Source organism: Narcine bancroftii, chromosome 2 (genome assembly GCF_036971445.1).
Source record: "Narcine bancroftii isolate sNarBan1 chromosome 2, sNarBan1.hap1, whole genome shotgun sequence".
Taxonomy (NCBI): domain Eukaryota; kingdom Metazoa; phylum Chordata; class Chondrichthyes; order Torpediniformes; family Narcinidae; genus Narcine; species Narcine bancroftii.
In genome coordinates this window covers 72376286-72393692 of record NC_091470.1, presented here as the reverse complement: position 1 = coordinate 72393692, position 17407 = coordinate 72376286, and the positions used below count along the sequence as shown (strand labels likewise).

The following is a 17407-nucleotide window of genomic DNA, read 5'->3' as shown; positions in this document are numbered from 1 at the left end:
ATTTGGATTTCCAACAAATGGAATTACATGTTGTGTGGTGTAGTTTTGCGTATGCAAATGTAGGCACAAAGCATCTTGCATTATGTCAGACACAAGAAGATGCAGAAGGCAAGAATTAACAGTGATAGGCTAAATTACCTCCTTCTATGCCGTAGAAAGTAGGAAGAGGAGAATTGGAGAGTATTTTGTTTGACATTTTGATTTTCTATTTGATTATTTTTGCAAACAAAAATACTCCAGATTAAGTGAAGAGAACTTTAAATATTTTGCCACACAGAACCCAGAAAACTGCTGAACTAGTCTGATTGATCTCTGGGGAGGAACATTAATTTAATTGATGCAATTAATTTCTCCATAAGAAAGCAAAATAATAAATCACTGGGTTGGTAACAGATCTGCAACTTAAGATTTCCAAGTGATCTGCTGGACAGAGTAGGTCTTTAGACCCAATTGTGCAGCACATCATGCTACTTTCTTGGCAGACATTGAAGCCCCATTTGGAAGTGGTGTGGAAAACCAAATCATGTCTGTGCTGGGCGAATACAGGTACACAATCCTTTATCCAGATATATAAAATCCGGAAAGCTCCAAAATCCAGCAGGTGGGGAGAGAAATGGCAGCACAAGTCGGGCGGGCGAGTTTGGAAGAATGGCAGCGCGAGTCGGGCAGGCAAGGAGGGGGAGACGGCAGTGCGACTGGAAGGGGGTGGGGGTGGATATGGCAGCTCAATTCAGGTGGGTTTAAATCTGGCTTTCCAAAATCCAGAAGAATCCGAAATTCAGAACACACTGACCCCAGAGGGTTCTGGATAAAAGATTGTGTACCTGTAATATCATTCGAGGTCATTCCCTGTTACTAAACCAGTGATAACAGGTTGCCAAGATAATGTTACAAAAGTTTGTTGTTTGAACTTTTTAAATTTTGCTTAAATATCATAACTGTTCTGTTCTCTGCATATAAAATGAAATTTTGTATTTATTTCCTTTAAAAGGCTTTGAATTACATGCAATGGTTCACCTTACAGACATATAATGGCTGTTAATAATATGCAGTGTGCTGTTATATTAACATAGCAAGTTATTCAGTCTCAATACAAATCATTCTGTAATTTTTAGGTAATGTCTGAAAGGATATTATATCACAATATGACTAGGCTGCTATTCAGATCAGCATTTTGCTGTTTTCAATAGCTGCCTAGTCTAAAAGGAACAGATGTCAAAGATAACAGCGCAGGTAGATCATGTTAATGAGATGCAAGATTTCATATTAAAGAATGCAGAACAGAAGGGAATACAAAATAGAAAGTTTACTTCAGTGTTTGTATTTCTTCACAATGGAGAATATTGCAATCACAAATTGCATTTTAGGCAATAACCAATAAGTTAGGTCATCCTGCTTTTTTTATTTTTGAGGATTAGAATTTTACCTGAGAAAAAGTGCTCATTTGGTTACCATGCTTTGATACTAAAGAGTTATCTTCCAGCCAGGTGACCCTGTTCATTATTTAGCCGTACGTATTTTTTCTTTTCAAATCAGTTTCTAATTCCTTTTTAAAATTTATGAACCCTTTGGACAATGCCAGCGGACCAGTTTTGCCATCCCTCTCTGCAATATTACAGCTTTTGGTTACAAGAAGAAATCTTCGTATAATATGAGCCATTTATTCTGAAGATGGTTTACCAAACATTCCAACACTTTGCTATATAATGGTCTTTGCAATGGCCTGTCTTGTCATGCCCATGACTTTGAGCTACTTGCACAGTGCTGAAGGTGAATGCGATGTGGGGTCCTTGCATAAAAATACATCTTCATGGCACTGCATTAATATGCCTTTGTTTATCTGCCTTACAATTAGAAATGTTTGAAATGTACTTTTGGTTGATATACATTTAAATATGGCAGACCATTATATAATTAATAAAACTGCAAACAATTACACTTCTTTGCAGTATAAGTTCATTTGAGCATGCTTATTTTCAGCAAATACCTCAAATTTAAAAAGTATGGAAGCCTTACTTAAGATTTTTCTCAATAATTCCCTTATGTAATGCAAATAGTTGGAAAATTCAAGGGTTTAATGTTCTTCCATGCTGACCTTTGATGTTAAAGTAAATTACAATGCAAATATATAGAGTAAAATCCCTGGGATTGCAAATTATCCAGTTGCCTGAGACGCACACTTACAATGCCTCACTAATGCACCTTCACAAAAAAATAAACAGTTTATAAGACAAAATACGATGCAAAATGTAAAGTTATTTGAAAAAAATAGTATTGTAACCCTTAATTATGTAAAGTTCACTTTAATCAAGTAATTTCCATAACTTACAAAATTTAAATTTAAATTCGACCCTGTTTGTGGTGTTGTTAACAGTATTATGCTAGCCGCTACACTAAATGTGCCACCAACATAATTAACCCGCCTTCCCCAAGGTTACAGATAAAGCCTTACTAATATACTTGATAATCTACTAATAAAGATAAAGACTCTTACTAGGCAAGGATAAAAAGAAACTTTGGGAGAGTCGCCCCAGAAGGGAGTGGCATCGCCCAACACTTCAACCTGGGTGACACCATTTTATTCAAACACAACTTTATTCAAATTTTATGTTCTAACAGCCTCTGCCGTCTGGGCACAACCTGAGTGCTCTGTTGGCTGAATGTTTGCTCCTATCTTCACCAAAGGATTGTGTGTTTCTTCAGAGGACATTTACTTTTATTTAAATCAGTGGTACCTAAATTTCTTTGGACTGCCACTCCCTTGGCTCCTAGGCCACATCCCTAGTGCCCTCCCCCACCCCCCCAACCCCAAACCTCTTTCTTGGTATTACATCTACTGCAAATTTAAAACAACAACGAATCTAACATTATAAACAAGCGTATGTATGTCACAAATAAAACTTTTAGTAAATCAATTTATTTAGCAATATGGAAGAGTAAATGTACATCTCACCCGTAACTAAATTGTCTTCACAATTTTCACACCATATTGCCTACAATTCTTTATTTTGTTTACTGTGCTGTGGCCATATTTTATTTTGCAATAAAAAATAGAAGTTCTTAATAAAAATCATTCCAATCACAACAAAATGCAGCAGCAAAAATGTAAGAACATATAATATAAAATATACATGACACAATAGTACAAGTCTGTATGTGAAATTTAAAAAATCAAATACACAATAACTACTTAACATTATAAGTTACTGTTAGATGTAAATACAGGTATACCTTGTTTAACACAGTTTTGAACAGTGCGGATTTTTAAATAATGCAACCAGTCCCTGTCCTAAGTGGTCGGTCACCATGCCAGTGGTCAGTCCCTGTTCCAGTAGTCACCGTCCTGGGCGGTTGGTTGCCTTCCCAAGTGGTCCCGTCCTGAACAGTCCCACCCTGGCCAGTCACCATCCTCGGCTGAAGATAACTTGCAACGCGTACACACCTAGAGCCTTGGCCCTGGCACACATGAAAATATGATGATCGTCAGTCCCCACGGTGTCTGCTGTCTGATCTGGCTGGCGTGTGGCACATATCCTGTCCAGACCACATCATCAAGATACAAACAAACATTCGGTCTGCCCCCTTTTACCTCACCGTCCACTTGAAATTTTCCACTGCCCACTTTGGGAATGACTGATTTATGTTTTAAATTTTTTATTTATTCTTATTTATTTTACTTTTATATATTTATTTCAATGAAATTTTTTTGCCGGTTGCTTGGGGCTGATGGTTGCTTGAATTCTAGATCCTAGGGAGTTAACTATTTATTATTTTTATTCAGCATTACAGAGAATATATTACTTTGTGCCCTTTATTTCCCAGCATGTCCCTTGTTCAAATAGCCAGAACATGTAATAAATGTATCAAAAATGGTATAACTGGTTACTGCCTCAGTTGTAATATTAATATTTTGCACATTTTTGAGGAGCTAATTCTTATCCAAACATTGCCAACCATTCTGTTTGTTAAAATTTAAAAATGTCTTTTATGCTTGGAGGTATTGGTGCCCCCCACACCAGGCTGTGATGCAGCCTGATAGCACATTTTCCACTTAGAAGTTTGCCAAGGTTTGCAATGACTTACCGAACCTCTGTAGACTCCTGAAGAAATGGTTTTGTTGAAAGTTCTAGATTGCTGTAACTACACTTGTTCAGAAATATTCATAATTTCCATGAAATTATATGGTTTATGTTGTTTAAAGAAATGATGTACTTAAGTATAAAGAGTCTGAATCATTTTCCCAAGCAATTATTGCATTGTAAGAGAAGATATGCAATCATATTTCAAGATTAATGGTGTTTGATACATTAAGCTGATGTTTTCCCTACTTTACAGTAAGTTTCTTTATTTACTTGGAAGAAATTCCTTTTTATGCTAAATTTTGTCAGGTTTTTATTAATTTTTTCTAAAAAAAATTGAAATATATATTTCAATGTGTTTGAATAGACTTATTGAATATCATAACTGACTCATTTAATCTTTGGTTGCAGAGTGATGGGATGGTAGACTTACCAAAAGACAAATTGACCTCCTTACTGGATGATTGTATCCGATGTCAAAGTTCAGGAAGAATATTTGAAAATAAGGTTCTGGATGCAGATTGTGATATTTCCAGCTCTTGGTGTTCTCCACAGTCTCAGGCGATGACTGAATTTAACATACCATGGCTGCCAGACTCTGTCATTTCTCAACTCTTAGAGGATGCATACAGGTCGGGCCTCTCTCCAGCTTCTGGCAGAGTACAAGAAGGCAGCAGCAATCAATTGGATACTGATGCTGAGAGTGAAGACCCAAATTACTATCGCAACAAAGCCCTGGCTAACATCAGCAGGCTGGCAGTTTCGACAGTGGATGACGATAAACCGAATGGTGAGGTGGAGAAGTGGATGGTGAACAATGAAGTTCCATACTTGACGAGGGCATTGGAGATTACACAAAGAAAAAAGTTCACTTTCCATAATGATTCAAACCTTCAGTGGTCCACACACCAGCAGCTGCAAACCAACAACAGCATTCCAACAATTCCATTGTTATCACATATAGGTAACAAATGTGCCCTTTCACTCAAACTTAAGTAAGATTCAGAAGATGTGCTTATGAGTGGATATTTATAGAAGGCAATTAAGTTGCTGGTCTTTTGGTAACCCTGCTTTAATTTGGAATTTCATATTATCCAGATGAGGTTACTTCTGAAAATAAATTGTTGCATTTACAAGCTTTCCTGCACTAGTTTAATCCAATTTATAGAATCTGCAAACATTATGTTCTCGTATGCTCAAAATATGCCCATGAACGCATTGGTCAATGTTATGAATTCACTTATCTCTTCACCTATTTGGAGCCGAACAAGCAGCCATTTTTCATTAGTTGTAGGCAGAAAAGTAAAGTGAAACCTCCACATATTTATATTAAGTTATTTGACTGGTATTCTGTGTTCTACCCATGATGAGAACCTCATTGTCTTGTGTTTCTGTGCTTTTTTTTTGCATCCATTCTGCATATGCCCCATCTTACACAATTTAAGATCAACATTTTGCTTACTATCCATCTGTGACCATTATGTGATTTAGAATTTTGCAAAATAATACATAATTCTTAGGAACTAATGCTATGTTGTGGATTGTGCTTTTAATTGGTGATTGTTTCCATTAGGAATATGGCCCAAATTCAAATTCTATGCCTTTGAACTCACCACTTCTCACAATTTCAGGACTTCTACAAAAAGCACTATATTTAACTCTGTACAGTTACAAATAAGCCATATCAGTTCACGAAATTGATTATTTACACATGTGACTTCATAAAAAAGTAATTTACTCCTCTCTATGTGAGGAAACATCATCTCAAAGAACAATTAAGATTGAAGATGAGCCTATCAAGGTAAATCAACTAAATTATAATCTTAATGACAAGTTAGAGAAAGGAACTTGCTTTTATGAAGCTACATCTTTGATATAATTACACCATTCAATTGACTGATGCTGAATAACAGGGGATATGAGAGAGGATAACAATTAACGTGAAGTGAACTCAGTTTTTTAAGCAAGTAAGTGTAAAATGGTAAAGAGAAGGGGAGCTCATTTAAAGATCAAAATATCTTGTAGAGGCAAAGGACATGGCCAAGGTAATAAATGAACATCTTCCAGAGAAGCGAATGCTAGTAATGAGAGATCTGATATACAAATACTAGATAGGATTTAAATGGATAAAGTGAAGCATTGTGTTTATCTGAACTCCAATATCTAGAGAATGAACAATGACCTGAATTGATTATACATACTACTTTATTTGCCATTTTAGTATCAGAGCAGTAGTTGATATGTTAACCGACAGTATGATATACCTCATCTTGCTCTAGGTAGAAATCCGTGTTACCCATATCTACACTGGTTTATTTCCAGGGCTTCCTTTAAATTATACTCTCTTGCTCAATATGGAAAGTTAGAGAAATATGGAAAGTCCAAGGACTTTTTCTGAACCAGTCTTCAATATATTGTTGCACTCCCATTTCCAATTTGAGAGATGTTTGCAGGGTCACTAAACTTGTACTTATTTTATTGCATCATGCTTTTCCAAAGCATTAACTGTTATCAGACAGTGGTTTCACTGTAAAAAGAATATTTCTTTACCTATGATATATCGACCTTATTGTTACTGGACTTTGTTTGTCTGTTGTTACAAACTAATAAAATCTTATTGGTACTAACAAAGAAACAGCAATGGAAAATTCACCAGACAATAGTAAATTCAAAATAATAATTTTTATTACTATTAATAACAACTATTTTTACTTAACTCTATCGTAAGCCCCTCTATGCTCAAATGTGTGTGTGTGTGTGTGATTAAATCTCAAACTATTACAGTTTAGGCATAATTCTTAAAAGTCCATGTAAAATTTCAACATCAAACATCTTGTGTTAAACTTGAAGATTTTTAAATTGCAGTTCAGAAATAATTATGAAGCATTTTGAAGCATCATGTCTTCAAACCTCTTTAAAACTTACAACTTTATTTTGTAGAGTTGTTTTCGGAGTAACGTTTTTTCATACAAGTGATTTCATAAACTCCCTCTTATCTTGCCTAAGAGTTATGGAGGCTGTTTTCCATGATCATTTATTTCTTAATCAAGAGTGACCTTTTTTCATAGACACAAGGCTGCCCTCTTAGAGGCAGTCAGAGTGGCTATTTCTTTTAAAATACCACTTTTGGTGTTCTTCCTTTTATTAAGGAGAACACAGTCAACCTTCCTTTTAAAGGAATTGGTGGCTGCTTTTTCAATCCTGTCAATACAGGATGGCTTTCTCCAACTAACCTCCTTTGTTTCTGGTTTTGATAATTCATTTCTTGCAAATCTTTTATGTCACATGGTATGACATCATAACAGTCTTTGAAGTCCTTCTGAACCTTTTAACGTCTTCATGCTAAAAAGCATAATTTAAACTTTGTCTTCCCAAACTTAAAATCAAAGTAATTGTTTTTGTTTGTTGTTTCTCTCCTGCTTCCGAGTTGTCTATTATTGACCAGGCAAATGCTTCTTAAATAAATAGTCCATTGCTCTCAGTATCTCAAGAACCATCATAAAAAATCTTTCATATCTCTTCTTCAACTGTAATCACAGCAGACTTTTGTCTCTGAGATGATGTCAGCTTCCATCTTAAAAGAATCTCACTCTCTGTGTTTTTTAAAATGCAAATAAGTTGTCTTGGTGCCCCTGGAACCAATCCCACAAAATAACATTACTAGGTCATATAAATATGAAATATAGTTTAATATTAAACTAAAGATTAATCATACCACATTCTTCACACTGCTTTTAACATTTCATTAGTTAGATTCATAGAATCATACAGCTCAAAATGGGCCATTCAGCCTAACTTGTCCATTCCGGCCAATTCATTATTCTGGGCTCACCCTTTTTACCTGCATTTGGTCCATATCATTCTCAACCCTTAGCTTCCAAATATCTGTCCAAATGACATTTGGATTTGTAATTCTACCCCCATCTATAGCTTCCTCTGCCAGCTCATTCCAGATATAGACCATCCTGTGAGTAAAATCTTTTCCCCTAGGCCCTTCTTAAATCTCTCTCTTCTTAAACATGTGCCTTCTAGTTTTAGAATCAGCTACCCTTGGAAAAGACTGGGAGCATTCATTATATTCATCCCCCTAATGATTTTATAAACCTTTATAAGATCACCCCACTGCCTCCGCTCAAGCTCTATAGTCCATCCCATACTGGACAACTAAAACTGCACAGGACAACTAAAACTGCACACAGTTCTCCGTGTGGTCTCACCAAAGGCTTGTACAGTTGAATCATGAGGTCCCAACTTTTGTACTTAAAACCCTGCCCAATGAAGGCAATTGTGCCAAAAGCCTTCTTCACGTTGACCACCTGCGTTGCAAATTTCAGGAACTTGCACCTTTACCCTTGGGTCTCTCTGTGCTACAATACTTTCCAGGCCTCTGCCATTTTCTGTGTCAGTCCTACCCTGGTTTGATTCACATCTTACACTTATCAGAGTTTAATTCCATTTTCTAAGCAATGATCTCCTCTATTGGATGTGCTGATTACTTTACATCCTCTTATATTTCTTTTGACAATTATTCATAATCTAGCTTGGATTTTAATTATTTTTCTTTTCCTTCTTTGATGGTACTAAACAGATTCAAGAGATGTTGAAGTACAGAAGGGAGTAAAACTGACAGTCAATATTCTTATACCTATTTAGTATTATCAACAAAGATTATTTTTTCCTCTGATCCATAAGTTATTCAACAATGTAAGTAGTTGGGAGATCGTGTATGACCCGTTTTTATTCAAATTTGTTTTTCTACAGTGGTTACTGGATGATTCTTACTGATGTGAACCCTGGATGATTTTTGTCCTTCCTCATAACAAAATGCTGAAAACATTGCACTACACTTTATACTTTATCATTTAAATGCTTACTGAAGAATTCATTTAATAAACCTTTGTTTTCTTTTCCATAGATGATGAAAATGCTACTGAAGTGGATGAAAATGCTGCAGACAATGAGGTGAAGTCAAAGTAGAAAGGGTTTTCTGATTGTATTTCAATTTAGTATCAGATCGTTCTGAAATAGTTTTTCTTAAAGAAGGATGAGATTTCTAAGATTGTTGATTCCATTTGCTCTGATTTTCTAATTTTTGGAAAGAATGACCACTTTACCAAAATTGTCTGATTGATTTGCTGGCTTTATTCAAAGCAAAACAACTCGATAATGAATTTTGTTTTATCTCATCTTTTCTTCGATGATTTTAGTTTCCTGCAATGAAATTTGCTTTCACAAAAAAAAAGGTTCAAATTTATGTGATCTCAGAGAAGAGTTTTCTGGTTAAATAAAACATCAAACTATACTTCCTCCTCACTTATTAAGACATGCAATTTTGAACATCCTGGCAGAAAATATAATCACTTACCTACTCAAGTGCTTACTGTTTGAACTGAAGTTAGCAAGAGGGTATGATGTTGGATTTCCACCTCAATATTTAGTAGGAAATAATTATCTTTGATCTGGTCTTTAAATAATGTAGCATTCATTGGAAATGAAAAGTGGAACTTAATGGTTATTATTGCAAAATGTTAGTGTAATAAACTCAAAGATAATGCTCTCATTCCATTACCTCCACACTGTGAGCCTTAGTTTCAGCAGTTATATCATTTTGGTGTCTGTGGTTATTGCTACTTTGTGAAAATGCATTTTCACAGAATAAATGTATTTTCTATTGCATTAATTATAATGAGTGATTTGATTTTTACATTGTCAACAGGTCTGTTTGGACTTGTTTTTAGATTTATCTCTGAAAAGATTATCACATCCTTCTTATGCTGTGAATGCTGAAGTTATTCTTACCCTGTTAGCAGTGTTGACATAATTGGGAATGAACATTTTAGACAGTTGTCCATTTTGCAGGATGGTTAAAAGTCAATTCCATTACTGTGAATTTGAAATCAACCTGACCACATAACAATAGCAGAGTTGCTTCCATAAAAAAAAGCTTTTATGATGCATGTAGGTTTTTATAACATCATAGTTTCATGACAATGAATTCTGAGACAAGTTTTTTTAATTGTAGATTATGTTAATTAATTAACTGCATTGGTGGAAATTGAATTTGCTCTCAGTCACAATTTCTCCAATAGACTGAATGCAAGCAATCCAATAGTAACATAAATTTCCTATTTACCATTATTCCTGGAAACTGTTACATTGTTGCATATTTATTTGAGCTATTTTTCAATCTCTCCCTCCATTTCAGTTGATTTTTTTTACTATTGCTGATATTCTTTTATGATTCTTTGTATTTTAAAATAAAGAGGAATCAAATGCTAAACCATTGCTGGAAAAGGTCAATTAAGTGAGAAAGCATTACAACATTTCCGTATTATTATTGTAATGGACCTCTGTTAATATTAATTCCTTGTTTAATGTTAAAACTACATTTCATCTCGATATGGTTTAATAAGTTAGTTTTGGGTGGTCAGGGTAACAAAGACAACACATTAGCATTTCAACAGACACACATGTTCTTTGCAGCTGGTAGATGACTTCAGTATCATCAAATGCATTTGCATTTTAAACACCATTGACCACAGAAACCAGTTTGAAAGACGGAATGACTGCTGATCGCAGTTGAAGCCAAGAGCTGAAAGGATTTATGATGGTTCTTGAGATACTGAAAACAATAGGTGCTATTTCAGAAGCACCTGTATAAACGCACGGCCATTTTGCTCTCATGTGAGCAGTCGTCACGGAGGCTTGAGTGGACTTAGACACTTTTAGCACATCAGTGTGAAAAGACATTATGAACTTCAAAGACAGAAATGATGTCACATACCATGTGACATGAGAGATTTTCCAGAAATATGTTATTGAAATGAGAGAGTTCAGTTGAAGAAAACCTGCCATTCTGTTAAAATGCAGAAGTGACCAGCAGCAATATTTCCTGCAGAGAGAGAAAAAAGCTGCCTATGTAACTCCTGAAAAGGAGAACACAGAATAAGTGACTTTGAAATAAGTAAGCACACTTCTGACTGTCTCTTTAAGATAAAGAGGGCTGTTGCATTGTTTGGAACTCACTCCAAAAGTCTTCATTCAAGAGAAGAAAACAGACTCCGGAACTCTTAGGCAAGATAAGAGGGAGTTTGTGAAATGACTCATATGAAGGAAAGTCTCTCTGAAGGACAACTCATTGAAAGAATTGTGAGTTTAATGAGGCCTGAAGATATGGTGTTAAAAAGCACTTCATAATTATTTCTGAACTGAAAATTTAAGACCTTTAAGCAAGATCAAAATGATGCTGAAGTTTTCAAATTGATTTTTTCAGATTTTTGGATTTACAGACCCATACACCCACCCACCCACCCACCTACACACACACACAAACTTGTGCGTAGTGAGGTTAAATTTAGACTAAAGTTTAGAGATAAGTAAGAAATGTCATGTATAATAAAAACTATTTTTTTGAATTTACCATAACCTGGTGAAGTTTTGCCATTGCTGTTCCTTTGTTAGTGCTAACAAAGTCTCTTTAATCCCTAACAAAACTGAGAGGCTTGTTCGTTTGTAACAATCGACAACCCAAACACTGAAATTCAAACAAGTACATTATCTTTTTGGTTAGCATTTATGTGTTAATTGTAAATAGTCCAAGTGCTTTAATAAATGTTCCAAGTGCGTTAATTATCCTTATTGGTGTTTGTAAGGATAATTTTATGAAATGCCTCAGATTCAAACCATTTTTTTAACTAATTAGACATTTTAAAGTCCATGTTATAGCCAATGTTATTAGGTGCACATGCTTACATCATCTATCAGAAATTATGATATAGTATTCTGAAGAAAATTGAAATAATATTTCAGTCTCATCCATCTCAGAACCAACATATATTAAACTAAAACTTTGCATCTTGCACAGGATACACAGTATTTACTGTTATTCCCCTTCATACTTGTGTGTCTATGTAGAAGCTTCTTAAATGTTCCTATTGTATCTGCTTTCACTCTATTCCTGGCTGTCCATTCCAGGTACCCCTCACTGTCTTAGTATAAAAATTAGTCTGTGCATCTCCTATAAATGCCCCCTCACCTACCACCACCCCTCCCCTCTCACCACCCCAACCCGAGTTGAAGACATTTTTACCTTGGGAAAAATATTGTGAACTTCTACCCTATCAATGCCTCTTATAATTTTATAAACTTCAGGTTCCACCTTGGACTCTGATGCTCCAGAGAGAAAAAAAAAACAAGTTTGACCAACTACTCTTGATAGCTTGTACCCTTTCATCCAGGCAAATCTCTTCTGTATCATTTCCAAAGTTTCCACATCCTCCCTGAAATGAGGTTCTCAGAATTGCACTAAATACTCCTAACTGAAGTTTAAAATGGGTGCAAAATAACTTCCTCTCTTACTCACACCCTTGGAAGGCAAGCATACCAAAAGCCTTCTTTACCACCCTATCTACTTATCTGGAATTTGTCACATGTTCTCCCTGTCTGAAACTTATTCGGAAGTCACATCACCTGTCAATCAAGGTTTGACTCCGGCCATCCATTAGTGCACACCTTGCCATTGGCTCATTTAAATCACCTCGGGTCATTATTGGCTACAAACACAGATTAGCACTGTATATAACACCAATATACAGCACATTCTTTCTCTCTGCCTCCTGGTCCAAGCCCCAGACATTGCTCCATGCCAAGCCACTACTGTGGACATTGGAACCATAGTATTGTGACTGATTAATACTTGCAGGGAGCCGTATCCCCATTGGTCAGGGAACTAGGTGTGCGTGTACTCAAATTTGTGAGTGTGTTGAGTATAGGTTCATTATTGTCTGAGTCCAACCTAGGTCTGAGGTGAATGCCTATATCATTATAGTAATTGAGTACCATTTAACATTCTCCCTGTTTGTCTCCCATGTGTTAATTAAAGTTGCGTGTGATTATAACACTTGTGTCCAGACTTGTCTCTCTTTGAACCCACTGAACCTGATACTCTTCCCAACACAACAAGAACATAGATGGGTTAATTAGGATATTTGGGCAGCATGGTCTCATGGGCCAGAAGGACTTGTTACAGTGCTGCAGGTCTAAATTTAAAAAAATTAAAAAAGATTTTACATCAGCCTCAGACCTATAGAACTGAGCTACTGAAGGGATATGTCCTGTCATACGTGTGCAAAATGAATCCATTGCTTCTCTCAGATGAATAGATTCCAGTCTTGACAATGGTTCAGTCCATGACCTCCCAAGAAAGAATGGATATCTTGGAGCACTTTTCCTTAAACTGAGAGATGCACTGATAGTGATGTGTAAGATTACTAAAGGGCTTGATGGGTAGGTGAATGGATGATTTCAGCTACTGGGAAAACCAGAACTAGGGTCTCTTAATAATAGATAGCCAATAACAAATCCAATAAAGAATTTAGAATGAATGACTTACTTGGAAAATGAGTAGAATGTGGTGTTACTTACCATAAAGTGCAGTTGTGATAACTGGAATAGATGAGAAAAATATACGCATGTGATGGAGAAAATAACAGTAAGTTCAAATCTTTGTGAAAAAGCTTTACATCTTACTCACAGAAAACACATGGAAATATAGGAAAGGATAGATAAAACCTGTACCTTTTCACAATGGGCCAAATCACAGCAGATCTAGCCCACCCTCAATCTCAGTGCGAGTTGTGCCCACCTACCTACGTTGGTCTGGTTTTAACACAAAGAGATAATCAAACTGACCCCTTAAACCCAAAAGCCCTCCCACATGGAGATGTATAAAAATGATTCCAATTTAAAATCATTTAAAATATTTTATAAAATATTTTAAAATATTGCATTAAACATTTAAACTGATAGAAATAATTTCAAAAATTAGAAATTAATTTAAAGCATTAAGATAAGGTAAAATGGAGAAAAATAAGCAATCTACATTTCTGAATTGTTCAGGATTGATGACCTCATTCAGATGAATGTAGCCCAGTGCCAAGTGCACCAGGCGCTTCATCTCACTGGGCTGGCATCCGTCCTCCAACTTATCTCTGACCTTTCAATGCACAGAGATGGACGTCAGACTATCATCTCGGCCAAAGTCAATGAGCAGAAAATCTGTCCTTTAATATCTTACAAAATAAAAGACCATTCTGTAAATGTATACCTGTCCAGTTCATTAACTGGACTGAGCCTGTCTTTGACCCCTAAATCAACCTGAATATATCTTCACACAGTAATCCCATGGCACAGCTTAAAGAAAAAAAAATCCATAAAAATGATTTCCAATTTGGATTTTAATGCTCAATCTTCTCTAAACTTTATATAACTAAAACTTTCAAAAGTAAGCAAAAATTAGGACTCCATGTTATTTGGAATTACATCATTTTATACGTACAGTAACAAGTAACTGTCCTGTTGTTTTCCCTTTGTAGCACTGACTTTCAATGGTCATGTAAGGTAGGTGGTCTTAGTCACACCTGGGGCTGAACATAATTAATTTTTTTATGAAGAAAATATGATTTTCAAAGGAACTGGCAATTTTTATTGTGGTTAATTTTTAATGATGAAGTGGAGGTGAACATTTCTAGTCAAGTAATAGCTCTTGAATATTGTTTTTGTATATTCTGGAAAATTTACCAAGGAACTTCATTTGAACAGACTTTATAAAGAAGTAGCTGGAGTTTTCTGAAAGGAAAAGCTGTGAAATAAAATGGTGCACCTTTGGCTGAATATATTTTCGCTGCATTTAAAAAAAAAATACCATGTTATTACTTCCTGGCCTATAGATTCTAACAATAATTTTGCATTGATATTACTCAATGAAAGATTTGAAGTTACTAACTTATAGATCCAAAATTGAATATTTTAAAAAATGGTTCTGATTGCCCAGCTTCAGGAGGGACATCAATAAATTAGAAGGTGTGCAGACGAGATTCATCAGAAGATTAAAGTGCTTGAATTATGGGTAGAGTTTAGAATGGCCTGGTTTTTATTTCCTACAATGTAGGAAGGAAGCTGAGGGGTGATCCTAAAACTGTTTGTAAAATCATGACAGACACGGGTAAAGTGAATACTGATAATCTCTCCACCAGAGGTAGAAGAGTCGAGAACTGAAAGCCATCTGTTTAATCTGAGATGTGGGAGATTTAAGAGCAACCTGAGAAGCAACATTTTTACACATATCTGGAATGAGTTGCCAGAGGAACTGTAGAAATGGGCACAATTACAACATTCAAAAATTATATGGACAGATATCTGGATAGGATGGGCCTAGAACAGTGGTTTCAACCTTTTTCCTTCCATTCACATCCCACTTGAAGTAATCCCTATGCCATCAGTGCTCTTTGATTAGTTAGGGATGGCTTAAGGTGGGATGTGAGTGGGAAGGGAAGGTTGAGAATCACTGTTCTAGACCCAATTGTCACTGAAATATTTTGCTTGAGAAAAATTGTCATTGGCCCATTTCCTTTGGAGTTATGAAACCATGCACATAACAAGTCAATTAAGTACGATTAAAACAGTGGTTTTCAAACTTTTTCTTTCCACCCACATGCCACCTTAAGCAATCCCTTACTAATCACAGAGCACAGATGGCATAGGGATTAGTATGTGAATGTAAAGAAAAAGGTTGAGAACCACTGGCTTAGAAGGACATGGACCATATGCAGGTAAATTGGATGTCCAGAATGTCAACCTGATCAGCCTGTTCAATACCGTATGACCCTGAATTATACTTATAATGCATCATCTTGAAATATGTTTGCTGAGTTGTCTTTCTGTCCAGATGTCATGATTTCTGATTTTATTGCAATTAAGCTTTAAATATTCATTTATTACCCTGTAGCGAGTGATGCGGTGAATAAAGCACAACAGAAGTTGTCTGTGAGTTGAACCAACAATAACAGTGTAATGGAATCTTTGCAGCAGTTTAAATAATTACATTTGGCACTATCACAATAACCTGTCCTCTGAGGTCACTCACCTCCCAGAGTTCTTTGTGCCCCCAAGCCACTGAGAACTCCTGATCCTGTGGGGGCCCGCAACTATGGGCACCAGTTTGATAATGGAGTGGCAGAGTTCACTATAACCCCAACTGTTTTGCAAGTGATTTATGTAGTGTATGGGTTCAAGGGGAGTATTCATGCAGTTTTAATTTTATATATTGAAGTATGTGTGATTATTATGTGTGTGAGAAATGTATTATGTGCATATTAATTTTTAAAAATTAGACATACAGCACTGTAACAGGCCAATTCTACCCTACGAGTCCATGTCGCCCAAATTACACCCCATAAACTTAAACATTTTTTTGAAGGGTGGGAGGAAACCGGAGCCCTCAGAGAAAACCCACGCAGACATGGGGAGAACATACAAACTCCTTACAGACAGCAGGGGATTCAAACCCAGGTGCGGTTCTGATCACTGGTGCTGTACAGGAATTGTGCTAACCGTTACATCAACCATGGTCCTGAGAAACACCGTTTTCTTCTGGTCATATATATACAGTTGGATGACAATAAACCCCTACCGTAACCCTAATAAGTGGAATGGTGTCAGATATGAAGGATTTTGGTTGTGTGCTGATAAACTAGAGTAGCAAAAATTGTTTACATTAAACCAAAGACAGTTTAAACAAAGTTTAAAACTTACGTTAGTCTAGAAAATTAAATGAAGAGAGATGGTTCCCTTGAGCTGAAGGATTGAGAATCAAAAGACACAAATATCAGGTGATTGGCAAAATAACCAAATCAACTTGATGAAAAGTGTTTCCATGCCACTGATTAAGAAGGTGGTGAACACAGAAACAATTGTGGCTTTTAAAATGGCATCCATTAAATATCATATATCAGTGTCTGCATAAAGTTGAATTGCCATCTAATTCTAAGAGACAATGTCAGATCACTTTCGTCCTTATTTCATTATAGGAATTCAGGTATTTTTCCTTAAACTATGGTAAGTAAAAGCATACTGGAATATGAAACACACAATCTGAGAGTATACATAGTTTGCAGTATTGACTGATTGCCTTATCAGAGATTTTGCTTTCAATGTAGAGATCTTCCACAATCCACTTCTTGAAAAGAATGACATTGAGACAAATTATCTTTTGAGTCTAAATGCAACAGAAATCCAAATAAATAAATATGATTATACCCATATTACAACATCACCAACAGCAAATGGATGCCAAAGCATCCATTACCCACTGTCTTCCTATCCTGGCATTCACTCTCATTGAAATCAATGACAATGAACGACAACTGGAAAACATAGAAACGGCCAGTGCTCAGGCACCTGTATCTGCCCGAGATTTATCTTATGTTGGTTGAAATAGAAGCATTATTGAACATTGCCGGGAATGGAGGTTGAGTGGAAAGAGATGATGC

General features: G+C 35.9%; 1 protein-coding gene and 1 long non-coding RNA gene across 2 annotated transcripts in view; one reads left to right on the top strand and one right to left on the bottom strand.

Annotated features, from left to right (window-relative positions):
• fsip1 (fibrous sheath interacting protein 1) overlaps window positions 1-17407 on the top strand; it is a 401721-nt gene that overhangs the window by 383268 nt on the left and 1046 nt on the right. Inside the window, exons 13-14 of the mRNA XM_069917082.1 lie at window positions 4491-5043; window positions 8995-9041. Of these exons, the coding sequence (XP_069773183.1) occupies window positions 4491-5043; window positions 8995-9041 (600 nt within the window). The remainder of the gene's footprint in view (window positions 1-4490; window positions 5044-8994; window positions 9042-17407) is intronic.
• On the bottom strand, window positions 6743-16711 carry LOC138753734 (uncharacterized). The gene is made up of 3 exons (XR_011351396.1): window positions 16671-16711; window positions 13503-13523; window positions 6743-7711 (listed from the first exon to the last, which is right to left on the bottom strand). It is a non-coding gene; the product is annotated as an uncharacterized lncRNA (long non-coding RNA).